General features: G+C 45.4%; 1 protein-coding gene across 14 annotated transcripts in view; it reads right to left on the bottom strand.

Annotated features, from left to right (window-relative positions):
* ZNF827 (zinc finger protein 827) overlaps positions 1-18,098 on the bottom strand; it is a 160,192-nt gene that overhangs the window by 91,568 nt on the left and 50,526 nt on the right. Inside the window, exon 1 of one of the 14 annotated variants that reach the window (XM_013175083.3) lies at positions 14,056-14,577. The exons of the other annotated variants lie outside the window; for them this stretch is intronic. Within the exon in view, the coding sequence (XP_013030537.1) occupies positions 14,056-14,098 (43 nt within the window). The 5' untranslated portion in view covers positions 14,099-14,577. Of the gene's footprint in view, positions 1-14,055; positions 14,578-18,098 lie in introns of those variants that run through there. 14 annotated transcript variants of the gene reach the window in all.

The raw sequence follows: 18,098 nt of genomic DNA on the forward strand, positions 1-18,098 counted from the left end.
TAGGCATAACGGAGGGTTTAGAGGATCTATCTGCTGACTGGATGGCTCAAGGCATCTTAAAGCAATTGGACTCTTCTTGGCTGTCAGAGGTATCCAAAAGGCTTTGGCAAACACCAGAAGAAAATTCAGAGAAGCACCCTTGCAGGTGTCACTTTTACGTAGTGAGCACTTCACAAGAGAAGAAGTACCCATAGCAAAACTGAAGTAGGGCATTAAGCATGACTAGCACAGTTTCTCTTATCATATTATGTATGATCTAGGTGCCAAAAAGGGCTGGAAAGCTTTGCTTTCTAATCTTCATTTAACTTGGTAACAGATAAAACCGGTGGTTCACTCTCTTTTGCATATCTGTGTTCTCTATTTTTTTGAAATACATCTATGAACCGCCTGCTCTTACTCACTCAGTGCCTTCATCAGCTAACAATTCATCTTAATTAAGGCCTGCACCTGACCTGCCACCTCCCAGAACTGGCTGCAGTGATTTCTGTCTCAACTCTTTACTGCGACAAAGCGCATCTTCATTGCCTGAAACGTACTGCAAGCCTCAGAACAGTCACAGCCCCGACAGCAGAAAGCAAGGACAAAAATCCTTACATGTTCCTTGCAATTTAGAGCAGCCAAGAGAAAAGCGATCGGTTTACAGCGCAGATTATTGTAACATTGGTTTACCCTCAATATGTGCAGCTCATTTTAGTGTGGCTAGTCATTTAAAACTGACAGGGTCACCACAGCAACGAGATTTTAGTCACCCGTACAGTCGGAAAAGAAGTGCATGAGAAGTTGCAAGCGTCAATTCATCTGGCAAAATGGGCTGACCAAAGTGAGAAAAGTGTTCAAACATGCCACTTGGTCGCATACAAACAATTTGCAATGAAAATAAATAATTCCCCTTACCACAACAGCAATTCAGCATAATGGCTTACGCATGGTGATAAGTTTACAGAAAGTTCTCAAACGACCTGAAAGACTGAGATGGATCTAGAAACACCAGGGAAACGCCATAAAGCTCCTATGCTATCAGCTGTCCTGGGCAGGGCAATTCCAAACCCTCCTAGGGGACACACCACTGCCCAAAAGGCTAACGGAGGCACCAAAGCCATGCTGGCTGATTACCTGCTCCTTCACCCATTCATTTCAAGGAGGTGCCCTCATGTGTTGTACTAACTATATACGATCTGTACCCTTAAGCAATCCAGAGTAAATTTACCATAGCTACCACAATGTTAGCAGAAAAAAAATGGTCTGCTAAGGTTGATAAATCAGTCAATTATCTGCTTCCTTGACTCTTATTCTGGTGTAAATTTTTCAACCTTGCATTAGTAGTAACAGTACCTATGACAAGACGATCTGTACATTGCCAAAACCAACTGTTTAAATTAGTAAGAAATCCTTAATTGCCAACAGGCTTTTTTTTTTTTTTTTTTTTAAAAAAAAAGGGTTCTAAACAGCAGAAACCATGGCTTCAGAAAGTAAAGCTTCCCAGCTATCATTACTGGAGGCCAATGTCTCCACACTTACTTTTGCTCAGTGCACAGCCCTCAATGATCCCTCAGCACACCCGAACACGCCAACAAGAGCACCCGCTGCCTCCCCATCCATACCTTCCTGCCTGGCTGAGGATATACACAGGACGCATGAAGTCCCCAGTCCCCCTTCAGCTCCTCGTACCAAGTCCAAAGTGCCTTCCCTCCCAAACCACCACCCATAAAACAGGAATAAGTCATGAATGTTCAATGCAAGGTGGTGGGGCAGAAATACTACTGAGGCACTGCAGGTACTGACTTCTTCGTCAGGCAGGCAGCCTTAATGCCCCTTGTGGGAATCTAAAGAACAAGGCAACTCTCAAAGGTGCAAGAGAACATGGGAAAACCACAAAGGGCTGTTGTCCTTGCTTGGAAGCAGTGAGCTGGTTTAGGCTCAAAAGGGAATATCAAATCTGTGGCAAGGTAGATGCACATGATCTCAGGTAAAATTTCCCTTTCCATACCACTTCTCTCACTGGTAATAGAAAGAGATTTCCAGAAAAGAACAGAAAATATCTGACTAAAGACACAGAAGCTGAAACCAAAATGAAAATGATGCATCATCCTCTTTCTCTACACACAGAAGTCAATAAGTACAGAGGACTATGCAACAGATCTGGTTTCCTGTGTCTTTTCAAAGACATGGTCAAGTTTTGGAACAGAGAAGGGAAGAAATCCCACCAGGGTTTGTACTGTGACAGAATAATATAAGCCCTGCATCCTTTCAATACCTGAGGAAAGCTCTTTAGGTTTCAAAATTGTTGGAAAAAACATACAGCAACATCCAGAACATACCCAGTCATTTCAAGGAATGTGCTTTCCTTTTTTTTTTTTTTTTTTTTTCCTGCTTACCTCTGTTTCTCAGAGGGACAACTAACTGCTGTCCACATGCATGACTTCATTCACTGCTGCCTTGGTTTCACTGAGAAACTGCTAAATGCATCTTTCCTACAGTACATCTAATTAGAATACAGACTGTCTTTCAGACAAACTATTTTTTGTTAGGCCATGTATGCTGAGGACAACAGACTGACTCTCTGACTTGTACCCCTAAGTGCTATACAAACACAAGAAAAGAGAAGGAAACAATATTTCCTTGTCTCTCATGCACAAGGTAGTTCTTGAGAGCACTTTCAGATGTCTAATAACTACTGCATAAACCAGAAGTCTAGGAGACACTCACGTGAAATCAGACCCCTACAGAAGAACATGCTACTTCTCGTCTGCTTTCTTCATGACTGCTGGCTCTAGTATCTCAAGCAAGGCCAACAAATGTCTGGAATAACACAAATGGCAGCATTAACTTTTCCTCTTCTCCCCAAGGGGTTAAAAGCATGTTGTGTCTTCTCTTGAACCAGTTCCAAGTAACTTTTCATTCTATCAACTTATACAACTGCCAAATCTTCAGGCAGTGACACTGACAAAGTAGTGGCATTACCAAAATGAAAAATAGCAAGTACCAAATGAAAAATCTCTGCTTTCCCACATATAGGAAAAAGCTGACCAATCTCTCCAGCTGGTCTAGAAAACTTACCATAAATATTGACTGGCAAAGGATAAAAAAAAGGATGAATTATCAGTGATAAAAGCAGTGATTACATCTCACGTGGTTTTGGAGAAAAAGGAAGAAAACTAATTCTCATCAGTGCAGTAGTGCTACACAAGGATTAAAGCTGGAAAAATAGAGATGTCTGTGAAGCTCTCTCCCAAAAGGTGTGAAGAATCTCTGAAAATAACTTCTTGTTGAACTACAGGAAAAAAAAAAGAAACAAGAACTCCAAAAAACTGTCCACTTCTTGTCAGTGAACTGTCTCACTGAGCCTCCAAACATCCTCATGAACACCAGATAACCCAGAAAGCTCTGTCATTGGAATCTAGATCTCTTAGATGCAAAGACCACTCCAAGCAACAATTGTAACTTACATGCCAGAAAAACAGCAAGAAAAAAATTCTTGCTTGCTAAAGTCAGGTTTTCACGTCCTGTGCACAAAGGTAACTCAGCCAGCTTCTAAGGAAGGGAGAAGAACACAGCCTCTCTTTCTGTCTCTCGATCTTTGTTGCTGCAGGAGGCTGGCTGGCTGCTCTTCCTATAAAGGACATATTGGAGTTCAAAAAACTGTCAAAGAAGCGTGTGCATTTGCCTGCCTCGATGATATGATGCACTGTTGAACATTCTGACTTGCACTTACTTTGACTTTGGGGTCAGCTCAGTATTTCCTTCTCTGAGTACAAATAAGACATCTTAACTTCCCAACAGCCCCAGTGGCATTCTGGCAAATGCAATTCCTTCCACTCAGCTCGAAAGAATCACTATCTCTACATACTCAATAATCCAGACACTTCTGTTCAGTCTACGTAAAGGGCCAGGTTCTCTGCTGTGTAACCTGTGAGCATTGGCAAAGGAGGAATGAAGCATGAGCCTTTACAGATCTCTGATTCTCCCTTGCATTTTCTAACACAAAACCTGGGGATTGGCTCCTCAGGGGCAGTTGGAAATGGTTGTTAACTAGGAATAACTAGATCCCAGTAAGCTGCAGCCACGGCTCCATCTGTGACCACAGCTCCGTCTCTGATTCACAGCCTATTCAAGTTTCAGTGATACTGAGACGTAAGAAACAACAGTGTTATTTTCCCCCTAGGAACATCCCCATGCAATGAGAATCCCCGTCAGGGAAGACGAAGGCAACTTCCACCACATCTGCATCACCTTAGCAGCACAAGGGCAATCAGAGGAAGACTGCAAAGCTGGCCCATTGTTGATAAAAACCACTATGGTCTGGTTTTAAAAATTTGGTTAAATGGAACTCATTCTAGTCATTTTAGATTATTTTAAATATTGAACTTGGGAAGGTAGGGACAGCAAATGCTGTGAACTTTCTTTCCTTCTTATTAAAATACAGAAAGAGAAAACCCCACAGTAACCACTCCAAAACATCGATTCTTAGAAAAATACTGTTAAAAAACATGGAGTTGTTGCTTTAGAAGACATTTATGAAGATTGTTCAAGTGATCAGTGAAATAAAAGAAACAACAAAACCAATTAGAAATTCCAACACTACTATAATATGTAAGCTGCAATAAAGAAAACCAGGGAAGCCTCAGACCAAACCGCTGCAATGCCTTTAACTATGCCTCTTGTGTTTACAACCTATGTCAAGGGGTCACAAAGCAAAGAGGGGAGCTCACAAACTGTACGTGTGTCAATACTCAAGCACAGCAGGTGAGATCAGGCAGCATACCTGATCTCACAAAGATCTTTGTTATTAACCACTGTTTATTTTTGCTTATATGCAGCTTCTCTAGATCTATTTTTGGTAAATAACGTGCTCCTGATTTACCATCTTACTCTGCCCCATTACTCACCTGAGTGCTTTATGCACATTAGCTTGCTGACTGGTTCAGAAACAAAAGGTTTAGGTTTTAGATACTGAAATTATTCCTTCCCATAAATGTCACAAGAATCGAGTCCCCTATAATTTATTTTTTTCTCTCTCCCAAAGTCAGATTAAAGCATGGCAAATTATATTCTCTCTTTCTCTAATTCCTCCCACAAGGATGATATTATGGTAACGTATCTAAGGGGAGCTTGAAGAAGTATTTATTTTGTCATGCTGTTTGCTACCAAAGACAGCTGCTTTCTTTGACCCTGAGAGGATTGCTTGGGGTTAACAAGCAAAGCCAAATAAGAGAGGATTAGGAAGCTACTCGTAGGGGTAGGCTAACACACAGGAGCAGTTCTTTCCATGTGGAACAGACACTCCTCGCTCCTAGACACACTAAGGCACCGCCTCAGCTTTCAACCTTAAGAAAAGTTAGAGGTCACGTAAATAATGTGCAAGCACCGAATAAAAAGTGGAAACATGATTTAATTTAAAGAGATTTAGGATTCTGTGTTGAGCTCATGCTACGAGAAACTAATGCTGTGGCTACTTAGGGCACAGTCCATTTCTGTATTCTGCCTTACAAATCCACCTAAAATTCAGATTGAGAGGAATGCTGGAAGTGAAGGGGAAGTTTCGTGTCTACATCCATTCCATCACTGGCTTTTCTGCTGCACAAACAAACAAGCGTGCCAATGGCAATGGGAGTTGAGTTGATTTTTTCAAAGAGCACTTCTTGGCTGAAAACTCTGTGGGCTTTACCCACACTTTTTATGCAGGCCAGTAAACGCCTTCAAAGACAACAACTCCGATTCTCATGAGAATATGTCTATACTAAATAACACAGTGCTATGTAGTGATATCTGAGCCAGCTTGAGTATACCCAGAAGTATTATAGCTGAATTAACCTGGGTAGACTGCTGTGATAACTGCCTCCCATACACAAGGTAGCTTATTTAGAGCTTGCTTTGTTATCTCAATGTGGCATAGCGCTCCGCAGGAAGACATATAAGCAATTATCGTGAAGTCCATTTAGACCTTATGGGCAATGTAAAAGTACCTCAAGGTGGGCAGAAGAGCCCCCTTCAGAGTTATTCTCTGTGCATACAACTCCCTCTGGCCACACAGAATTGACAAAAGGATTATGTCAGCCCTTCCTCTCCAGAACGAGGAGCAGGATGAGAGCCAGTGGGCAGCAGAAATTAGAGCAGCTCTGGGTTGTTACGCTTACACCGGTGCCTGAGAAGGGCTCTTCATGGCCTCAAAGTGCTAGAAATACAAAAGCAGACAAGGGGAAATTCTGCTCCAATCACAGATGAAGTGAGTTCTCAGTCACTAGTAGCGAGGTCTAGATTTGACACAGTGGCCTATAAGGCCACTGTGTGGCCTATTCTGCCTCTGCTTCAGGAAAGCATGCAAACACAAACAGCCACAACACCAGCTGCTGGATAAATCCAGTTGCCCACCACCCTCCCTTTTCCTTACATACTTTTGACTCCCTGATCATCTTGCTGTGGAAGATCTGATGCTATTTTAATTTTTTTGAGAAAACAAATTATTTGAGACGAATTATCGTTGCTCATTTGTACTACTACACCAGTCAAAGACTCCAACTTGCAAAGAATTCCTGTTCGTTAATAAATTCACACATAAGGATCACTCACAAAGCGGAGTCACACTTGTTAAAACCATCGACTCTTTTAATGCATTTTTCTAAGAGTTACTTGCCATTTGTTTTTAAGCATTCACTTGAATTCCCACTTTTGCCCTGATGCACCATCTTACAAACCCTAACAGGCACCAAGACCCAGGACACATCCAAAACATCCACTTAAAGTAGGAAGCCCTAATTTTAAAGTAAGCCTTTACCAAATCTTCTCCTATACAGAAACTTTCAGGTAAAACTTCTGTCCTACTAGTTTAAGACCATGCAGGGAAAAATTCTTTGTACCTGCTTAGAAAACCCTGTGGTAAAGGAAAAAGACATTCAAGCAGCAACCTTCAGATGAGGGCCAGCAGAGTTATAACCCCTTCTTGAGGATAGGAATCCCTAGAGGTTGGACCACGCAGAATTCAAAGGAACGACGACAGGAGCTTGCTTTGAGTTGTTTTGAAATTTTTATTTCTATCCTAGTGAGAGAGTGTCCCAAACAAAAGAAATGAAACAGAGCAGATGTTTGGAACCTAACTTGACTTTCTGAAACTGCTGATGAAGCCATGCGTTACAAGACCTCTACCACCTGGTAACCCTTTTGTTTTTAATGCAACTTATTCTAAGCAGCAGCTAAATCAGCAGACTTGCAAAACAAATTTTCTTTCATGGTCTACTGTGCTATCAACATCAGCCATTCTTTCCCCCCCAACTTCCACCACTAGCACCTAAGTACTGAAAAGAACAAGGGAAAGGGCTGCTTACGCAGTCCAGGTTTTCTCTCCTTACTGCATGCTTCTCAAAAAAATCATAACTCTTTAACCTGCAAAACAGAACAGGTTAGCCTGAGCATTAGGCTTAACCTGAGCTTCTACCATTTGGTGTAATTACACCACAAACATGAAATCCCTGGAAAAGCAGGAGAAACTTTACGCGATAGAGCCAACTGCTAAGTCAACAGGTTGAGACTGAGCATGTTTGGTGTCTAGGCCCAGTAGAACACCAGCTTGTAAATGCTACTGAAGGTACGGAAGAAAAAGAGAAATCGTCTTTGGGAGCATAACGGTTCTGTAATTTATGACCCCGAGTTATCTGTAAAAAAGAAAAACTGAAAGACAAGCTCTTAAGTGAACTTATGGGTATATGTTACTGAATCGTACGTTGAATTAGCCATAATGCAGTGTATATGTGCAGAGACATGCTGACTATACCCTGCAGCATGCTTCCTTTGAACTGAAGTCTGGTCAAGCCTGAGTTTTATTATTTAAATTAAAAAAAACTAATAATCCTTTGGGGAAAGGGATAATATCTACCTTTTTGAGTTGTTGGTGTTTTTTTTTTTCCTTCAGCCTAATATCATCTGTTATTCTTTATGATCATATCAGCCCACGTCATTTGTTGTTCTTCATATGAACAATGTTTAAAAGTGAAATAAAAAGTCTTAGTTTGGGGGGCGAAAAGAGAAGCAGAGAAGTCCCCCTCCCCCTTGAAAATTGACATCCATTACATACTGCCAGTTACTTTGAACTCAGGATTTCTGCACATTATTTTCATAAAACACGTGACACTTCACACATACACCATGGCGGGTTCTGTATACGTAAACTGAACTGATACAAATCACAGTACCATGAAGAGCAAACTAGGCACCAAAAAAATGGTGTACCAGGAACCAGAACAAAACATTATTGAGAAGATAAATTCTTCAAATATGACTCTGGAGTAGTTTAACAGCTGTAACAGTAAAAGGATTCCAGGCATAAGCCAAATTAGCTCTCCCTAACCATCTGAACTAATGTCTATATTATGATTTCTTTGCAATGTGAAAGAAAAAAAAGTCCTCTATATGGTGCTTCATGACAAATCACATGCCTAGTGAAGCTTCATGTTAGAAACCCTTTTAACTTCCAAAAAGTCCTCTTTTGTAGGTCATGCTCTCATTATCTTGCTCTGGGATCTGGTCTGATTAAATTATAGGAAATTACTAATACTTCACTTTGAACAGCCAGCTCCTCCTGGCTGTTCTTCTTTTTCTTTTTTTTAAACTAAATTCTTCCTACTCCTGCCTTCTTATATATAAAAAAGACAACAATCACTCTGTTACAAAGATGAAGTTGCACTCTTTCTTTGTCCATTTTAAGACTTAAAAATAAAAATGCATTGTCTGCATGTTCTTACACATCTCATTTTACTGCTCTACCTGCAGGTTTCCCTGTTTGTGTTTTACAGTCTTTTGTACTCCTGCCCTCTCTGAAATGCAATTCGTAAGATCCTAAAAACTTAAGTAACTTTAATGAGCACAACACTGACTCTGTGGTAGTCCAATTTACACTCCAGTGTGATTTATATTCTGTACTATCAGACAACACTAAGACATAGTCTACTATTGAATGACTTTAGACACTGACCACTGAATGACTTTATACAAGCGATGTAGTTGATATAATGTTGTTCCCCTCCCCTCCCCCCCCCCCCCCCCCCCCCCAAAAAAAAAAGAAGCAAATCTGAAGAGACAGGAACTTCAGACATCAAAAACCTTCTCCCTTTATGGGGATTGTATTTCTGAAAAGTCAGTGAAGACTTTGCTATAATGAGTGGGACAAAATAAGAACAGTGTTTTCAGATGGAGTAATGCAGATGCTACTCCATCCAACAAAATGCTGCTGTTCATTTGAGAGGTACATTACAGTACCACCAGGACAACTATGATGATGGCAATGAAATTATTAACCTAATCATACTAAGAATAATAATTTTCCCTACATGGATCCTCTTGTTGACAATGAGCTATATCATGATCCCTGCAGTGGTGAGAGGTTAAAAATAGTAAATAGAAAATATGTTAAAAGCTTCCCCTTGTACATGCAATGCCTGATAGTAAGGTAATAAACACTATTAAAAGAGAGATTCCAGTTCCTGGTAAAAGCCTTGTGTCTCAGAACAAACTCTCAAATGCTGGTGAAAGCTTTTCTGACATTGGGAATTCTTTTGAAAAAAACATCCAAAACACCATCTCATGCTATTAGAAAGTATCAAATACAGCAAGGTGCTGAAATAAACTAAGTAGGAAACTTTCAATTATTCTTAATTTATTCCGCTGTCAGTATTTTCTTTACACTCTGATGATATAGCCCAGCAACAAAAAACAATATAATAAATAGCTTCAGAGTTTGTGCTTTTTGTTTTGTTTTTACGGTATAGAGACAGCTTAAAACTTCAGCAAAGTACCTGACCATGAAAGCGAGAAGAATTATGCCCCCTCATTATCACACATCTAGCTTTTGATATCAAAACTAACATTGTATCCATGCAGCGTCTCTATCTTCAACAAAAGATTGTGAACAGAAGTAGGTAGCAGTTTGTCCTAAATGAACCACATTCTTCAGATAGTAGTAGTAGTACAAAATTTTGAATGTAGCTTCTAATCGTGTCTGATATAACAAATGCAAGCTTTGTATACCTGGTATTGTGGCATTCATTCACAAACTACACTGCAAACAAGCCTTTGAGACTGAATCAAACCCCAAAGAGTATTGATTGCTATACTTAAGGCAACATAGTGGTCTAGATCCTAAATAATACTTGAGTGTCTCACAACTTTCCAGAACTTTTGCTTTTCCGGCTGATCTCTTCCAAGTCACATTTGTGAAGTTCAGAAGAAATGCACTTTCAGGGACTCTCAGAAAAGAAAATTGTGTGAGGTAGTGTGGTAGGTAAGGCCATGAGGAGAACAAAACAAAGTAAAGCTGTACTTATACATACATTTTTAAAGATTCTGATAGACACAGAATAGAGGAGAAAAAACATCTTTATTTAGGTCTAAGCACTGAAGTAGTTAAAGGGAAAACAAAAACAGAACAAAACAACAACAAAAACAAGCAAACAAAAAAACCTAAGTCACACTAAAGAATAGACTTCCTTTAAACATTCCAGTGAAGATGCATTGATTTGTCTGAGTCAGGTGCATGCAGAAGTAATCATAACACACGTGCACTAGGTAAATTTTTAACTTATGAACCTAACTCTTTCATTGTAAACTGAGGCTAGCTGCCCTACTATTTCATTTTTGTATGAATAAGCCACTGTCTATCCAGGAATTCCTAAAGTCCTGTCCTTATTCACTTGTATCTTAAAAAGGATTCACTTGGATTTTGCAGTGAGTAAAGACACTCCACTAGCATCTGTGACTAAAGATTTTCCAAAAACTTCACGCCTTTACAGGTGGAAACCCCAGTTCAATATTTTAACGGCGGCATTTCAAATGGCCCCTGTGCCTGACTGAACTCTGAGGTTCACCCTGCTTTCAGCAGGGGGGTAGACCAGGTGACCTCCAAAGGACCCTTCCAAACCAAATTATGCTGTAAACAACTCCAGCAACTGAGGGCCCAGCCTTAACTCTGCCCTTTTAAGCAAATACCACCGAAGCATAGTATTATTACATCTAATAAAATCAACCCTTTTTTCCTTCAACCTCTTCAGCATCAGTATCTGGCAACTCACTTAAAACCAAGTTAAATTGTTGCAACAGCCTAAAACAACTCTTTCTTCTTTTACATAAAATTTCTCCACCAGACGATGTGTTTTGGCAGTGCCATCTTCTTTTGTGAAATTACTTCTAAATCTACAGAACAGTTGTCCAGTGAAGTCAATGTACAGAAGTATAAAATAAGCATCCCAGTCAGCAGCAGCTGTACACCATCGCTTCAAGCAGCACGACTGTGTTCTTCAGGTGCATTTCGGGGTACACAATTTATAGGAAAGTAAGGCCTAAGTAAGGCCTAGACACCCTGAAAACACAGCTTCCTACCTTAGCTACAGTAAAGTCCACGGGACTTACTCTACTAAGCCACATTTGCTCATTTGCATTCTAGCATTGCCAAATCATTCAGTGGAACCATGTCTTAGTGTTTATTTCCCCAGCTGATAGAACCCAAATTATCACAGAGGGGTTCAGTAAGGTGCCATGTGTCAAAGCGAGCCCCACAGCCATTTAGGTGCACAGGGGAGTGTTCATGTGCTAGCAACAACCTGTAACATAGCTTAGGGCTGAATCACAGCGTAACATCCACACTGGGGCAGAGTTAAGGTTGAATAGTGTATCAGCCATCTCCCTTCCAGATCCGCATGGTGTGCTTCACGTTCTTTTGCTATTGTTAACACTTAAAAATGAAAAATGTATGCACTCTTAATAAATGCATTGCTAAAAACAGCAGGAATTGCAAAATAAAAATGTATTTTACCCTGAGTAGCCATTAAAGCAATATGTTGCTAAAAAAAGTAAAATCACTATTTATAGCATTTGCACCCTGAACTGAGTGCAATGAATTCCAAGGCATCTTCTGAACCTGCAGGGCTGCAGACTGTAACAGTATTCCTACAATTCTCCTGAATTATCCAATGTATTATTAGGTGGTGTTTTGTTTTTTTTTTTTTGGGGGGGGGGGACGTTGTCAAATGATAGTTTTTAATCCAGTGCAATCTGGTTGTAAAAGAACTTAAATAAAACCCATTTCACAAGTAGCATTACTGTGGGACATACAGTGTGTGCATGCTTCACACGTCAGGAGAGAAAAAAAAATCTTCCACGAATTTAACTAAAAAATTAATCTGCAAATTAGGCCGTGCATTTAAAATAAAACGCAGAAAGCACCCCCGGACGGAGCTCGGCTGGCACAATGCAGGCAGCAGCCGGGCGGCGCGGAAGAGGCCGCGGCCCCTCCCGGCGCAGGCGGTCAGGAGGTCGGGGCCGAGGCGAGCCTGAGGCGCAACCCGGAGGCGGGGGCAGCCAAAGCCCAGCGCCGGAGCCGAGCCCCGGCAGGCAGCGCCCGGGAGCGGCGCGGCCGAGCGAGCTAAAATGGAGCCCGGGCGCCGTGTCAGCCCGGGAGGCGGGCGGAGGGCAGGGGCAGGGGCGAGGGCAAGGTCAGCCGCCGGGCCGGCCGCGGCGCCGCCTCCCCCCGCCGGGCAGCCCCCGGGGGGCTCGGGCCGAAGCGGGGCGGCAGCGCTCGCCCCCCCCACCCCCGGACGCCCCAGGCCCGGTGCTCCCGGGCTTGGCCCCTGCCCCCGCCGGGCCGAGCCGGGCGCTGCGGAGGCCGCCCCCGCGGTGCGGGGGGAGCAGCCGCCGGGGCCGCCAGCAAGGGGCGAGCGGAGAGCGGAGGGGTGAGGGGAAGGAGGAGGAGGGGAAGGAAAGGAAAGGAAAAAAAAAAAAAAGGAAGAAAAAAAAAGCCCAAGTGGAGCCCTTAACCCGACCCCGGCGGGAAGAAAGCGGGGAGGGAAGGAGGCGCTGCTGTTGGCGGGGCTGCGAGTGCCGCCCCCCGGCCGGGGGGGTCAGGGGGTGCCGGGGGCAGCGCGGCCCCGGCCCCAGCCCCAGCCCCAGCCCCGGCCCGGCGCCGGCCGCGCAGCGCAGGGCCCGGCCCCGCTGCGCCCCCCGGCCGGGGCCGCCCCGCTCAACTCCCCTCCGCCGAGCCCGGCTCCGGCACCGCCGGCTCAGCCCCCGGCCCGGCGCGGAGGGGCTGCGGGCGAGCCCCGAGCGGAGCAGCCGCAGGCAGGCAGTGCCCCCGGCCACCCCCGGTCGCCTTGAACCGGCCCCGGGGCCACGCAGGGGCAAGGTATTTTTAGGTGCCTTCCCCTCCCCTCCGCGTCTCCCGCACTGGCTGCCGAGCGCTTCGTGCGGGGAGCGGGAGAAAAGTTAACTGCTCTGCGAAGAGGGGGGACGGCGGGGGGAGGAGGGAGGCAGGCAGGCAGGGAGGGAGGGAGCGCGGAGGAGCAGGGCAGGGCGAGCCGAGCCGTGCCGGGGATGCGCGGGATGCCCTTAGCCCTGCGCCCGGGGCAGCGCCGCCGGCGCCCGGGGCTCGCCTGACCCTTCCCTCCCCGGCGGCAGCCCCGAGCCCGCCGCCGCCTCTCCCCGCTCCGCTCGGCTCTGCGGGGACCTCGCCGGGCACGCTGTGCCTCCCCCCGCCGGCCCCGGCCCCCCTCGGGGCGGCTGCGGGGTGCCCCCAACGCCGCCGCCGCCTCCCCCCGCTCCCGGGCCGCCCAGCCCCGCCGCAACCTTTAGCCGGGGCCGGACCTCGCGGCTGGTTCCGCGCAAGACGCCAGCAGCCGCTTCCCCTCTCGCCGCCCTCCCCTCCGGTGCTAGCCCCCCTCCCCACCCCAATAAATCGCCCCCCCCCCCCCCCCCCGGCCCCAAAGAGAAGCCCACGCCGCCCCCCCCCCAGCACAAATGCACAATCACGGGCGAGGGGAGGGAGCGGGAGGAAAGGGCGAGAGCCGCGAAGAAAGAAGGGGGGAAAGGAGAGAGAGAGGAAAAATTAAAAGGGCACAAGGCTGTTCATCACCAACATGGCTGCCTTAGCTCAGACCTAAAAGAGGAATAACCCAGGCTGTGTCTTTGTCAGTTTCACCTCTGTAACCCTAAACTAATGCACAAAACGACGGAGGCGGCTGCAGAGGGGAAGGAGACGGGGAGAGGAGGAAGGAGAAAATGGCAAAAAGAGGGGGCACTTACGTGAAGAGAGGCGCTTGGGCTGCTCCTGCTTCCTCCTGGGCATTTTCCCCCTTTTTTCACATTCTCCTCCTCGGTTAACGGGAGATCAAATAAGACCGGGAGGGGGGGCGCGGGCAGGCACAAAGCCGGGCCCCCCGGGGGAGCCGCCAGCCGGGGCGGGCTTCCCCTCGCCGCCGGGGGAGCGGGGGCTGGAGCCGGCTCCCCGGGAGCCACCGCCGAGGGCTCTCCCCCCGCGCTCTTTCTCTCTGCTCTCTCCCCCCGAGCCGGCCGTGCACCTGGCTTGTCCCCGCTCGCCGTGCTCTCTCCTCTGGCTCCCTCCTCGCTCCCTCCCAGCGGCCGGGGGCTGCGGTCCCGGCGGGCGGGCGCCGTGCCGGGGCCGGGGCTGGCGCGGCGGTGCCGAGGGCTGCGCCCCGCTCCTGCCGGCCCCTAACTAACACTAACGCCGGGATCAAAGGGCAGCGGCGGCGCTCACGGCTCGCCCGCGGGAGGCAGCCGGGGACACACGCGCACACACGCGCGCACACACACACACGCACACGCCCGGCCGGGCAGGGCGAAGGGAAGGGAAGGTGCCCCCGCGCCCCGGGGTGCGCTGCCCCGGTCCCGCACCCGCTGCCGGTCCGCCCCGCAAGGACGAGCAGGGAGGGAAGGGGCTGGGAAGGGGGGGGGGGGGTTGAGGCTCGGCTGCTCGCTCGGGAAGCCCCTCGCCGTTCTGGGGAGAGAGAAAATAACACACACACACCCTTATTTAAAAAATAAATCAATAATAATAAATCAAGGCGTTTTGCCTTCCTGCGATAGAAAAGAAAAAGCGTGATGAAAAGGCACAGGGGTGGAGAGGCTGATCCTAACCAACTTCAGGGTCAGGGGGAGGGAGGCCGGCTGAGCACTACTCCCCCTGCCCCAGGCGGTGCACAAAGTGAGCGAGAAGGGAGCTGGGGATGCAGTGGCCCGGCACCAGGCTCTGAGCTGTGCCAGGGCAGCTTCTAAGCAGGGGACGAAATGCAAGCCCCCTGAAAATCCCAGCTCCTGGAGCAGTGCACGTGCCGGGGGAGGAAAGCACGCTTAGGTCACCCCTAATAGTTGATTTAACTGCCACATGAAACTCCTGCAGTGCACACAGCAAGCTGGACTTGTGAAATTTACTTTTTTCCTGCTGTAATGCGGGTAGACGAAGCTTTATCCCGAAGCAATTTCGGTGTGCATTATGAAGGCAGTATAGCAGTTTTCATTAACTGATACATACTTTCATTACTTCACAAATCACACATCTTTCTTCAAAGACGGACATGAAGGTGGGGAAAAAATAGAAGAGGGAATGGGTCTCACTGAAGCACAAAAGGTACTTCGTGAAAGAGAAGTGTTCTCTTTGTGACTTGCAGTCATTTGGATAAAAGTTCACACAGAGGTTGTTAATGATTTAAACTCTAAAACCTGTTACTACAATTGAAGTAAAATGGTTTGAAGCACGGTTGTTTCATATAGCTCTCGCTTTGTGTAAGGAAACTTTGAACTTCGCAGAATACATAATCGAAATCATGAGTCAGATGTTGCAACTAAAACAAAAAATGCATTATTCTCCCATGTATACCTATTAGGTTGGTTGCTTTTGACAATCTGACTCATCATTTTATCACACCGTATTTTATCCTAACTCCAAAACACTTTATTTTCTATAAACAGCTGTCTAGGAAAACTCAAAACGGTAGATTTGCAGCCTATATCTTTTAAGCAGTCACCTCAGCACTCTTAATCGCCTCACGCTAGAAAGGTTTCATATAATATTACACCCATTTCACAGCACAGTTGCCTCTTCCACGCAGGGAAAAACAAAGATTTAAAAGATTAGGTTTATAGGAGAGAATCTGAGGTTCCCTGACGTGAGTACAGTTCTGACGTTAAAACCAAACATACAGAGAAGGTGAGACTTCTGAAACAGAACACGCCTCCTGACTAAAGTTGGTTTCTCATTTCCCGATATGGCTAAAATACTTCGTTTTCATGGAGAAGTGTATTTACTTTTAATCCAGAAGCCAAAAAAAGAAGTACATAACAGAGTGATACAGGGCTGGAGATGAATCCAAACAAATACCTTACACCTACCTACTCATGACCAAGTGTACCGGAGTACCAAGTCCCAGAGTACTCAAGTCCTGTCTTTGCCTTCAGTTCTCCAGATTACACTGGTTTTGGAGATTCGTATAGCACGAGTAATATTAACCAAAAATATTAGGGGTATTTTTATTATTATTATTGCTCCCAAACCTCAATTTTGACGTGCCTGGGACTTAAGCAACATAACTTTGTTAACTTAACAGGAGCCGCAGCTTAAGAAGAATAAACCCTTCCTTATTATCTTTTAGAACCACTCCAATGGCAATTGTGTTAACTAAGCCAGCTTTGCACGCAACGGCTCGCTGTCTGCTTGGATGCCCCTACCCACACAGGAGGCCACAAGGCAGCTGCCTCAGAAAGGGACGAGTCCTGCCTCGTGCTGCCATCCACCGCTGTGGCAGCCCTTCTCCAGGTGCTCTGTGGAGAACGGGATGTCGGAAAATACTGCTTTCTGCATCATCACTCTTTTCCACCCTCTACTCCTCACGCATTTCTGGCATAAATTAATGCTGACAGTGTCAGCATTAATTTACAATATGCTAATTTTTTCCCCTCCATCATTTGAACCCCCCTTCAGGGGAGTTAAGGCAACTGCAGTAAGGACACTGGGGGAACACCGCTCTTTGAGAGCGCCATGGGAGCTGGCAAGCGACTGAGCAGCACCAAATCTCTGAAGATGACCTTGGCTTCAACAGATCTCCCAACAGTTTGACAAAGGGTTTAGAGGGCCAAGCCTTGAGCCTGCTCTGCAGTGAAAGAAATCCCAATGGCTGAATGAACTATCAGGGAGAAACTTTATACTTCAGCTTTAACGAGTTTCTAATCCCATGCCTGGAAGTAGTCTATATGGGAACGGCTTCGTTCTTCGTACCTCTCCTGGTTAATTGCACTACTCTGCGCATTGTCCTACTTAAAATATCGCATCCAGCAATCACATTGAAATCAAAGACACCAGGTCTAAATTTACATGCTTTTATGCAGTGGTTTAAGGAAGATGACTTAGGGCATAATGCCATTTAAAAAATAATCTTCCCTTACATGTTTGGTGGTATAGCAGGAAAAGAGACAGAAGTTGGCTGACCATACTTTCGAACATTTCTAGTCCAGACACAAAAAAATAGTTGTGAGTCTTCCACAGATAACATAATATAAATAATGCATTGCCTCTGCAGGTCCTGCTATTAATAAGTAATGATCGTATGGCACCTTCCAAACACCAACCCTAGTTACACATATGAATTAAGTTCAGCCCCAGAAACCACTTTTGAACAAAGTAAATATTTTCTTCACTTACACATGAGAAAAATGAAACAAATTGAGTAAATAAGGTTTTACACAGTAACAAATGATGTAATGTTCTTAAAACCTTTGCAGGTTATCTAGCATCCAAACTATCTTCATATAATGTAACAAACACTTGAAAAGGTTGCTAAACTGAAACCTAAAAACTAACTGATGTCCTAGCTTTATTTTTTGAAGCTTTAAAGAATTCTGTTGTCAAGGTCAGCTTAAAAGAAAAAATAAAATTGTACTGAGAAAAAAAGAAAAAAGGCCATTATATCCAGTTCTTGGGCCCCAAACCACGAGACTATGGTAGCTACGGCACTAGGCCACCTCTGCTTAAAGTACAGCCTACCAGAAGAATTGCTGTGTCCCCCTGTGTATGCAAAGATATACAGACTCTCTTCAATGCTACTTGTATCTTTAGATTAATTTCCTACTGAACAAAGGTATTTGCCTATAGCCCCTGTATCTTCAATATCTAACCAGGGACCCTGTTTTCCATCAAAATCACACTCCTTCCCACACCTCTTGGAGGAAGATTATCAGTAGCCTAAACTCCTCCTCTTTTCTCTTTTAATTGAGTTCAATATTCCTACACTGAACAGTAACTATGAATCAATCCTGCAAACAAGATTGGATTACAA

The sequence above is a fragment of the Anser cygnoides genome, chromosome 4 (assembly GCF_040182565.1).
Source record: "Anser cygnoides isolate HZ-2024a breed goose chromosome 4, Taihu_goose_T2T_genome, whole genome shotgun sequence".
NCBI classification, from domain to species: Eukaryota; Metazoa; Chordata; class Aves; order Anseriformes; family Anatidae; genus Anser; species Anser cygnoides.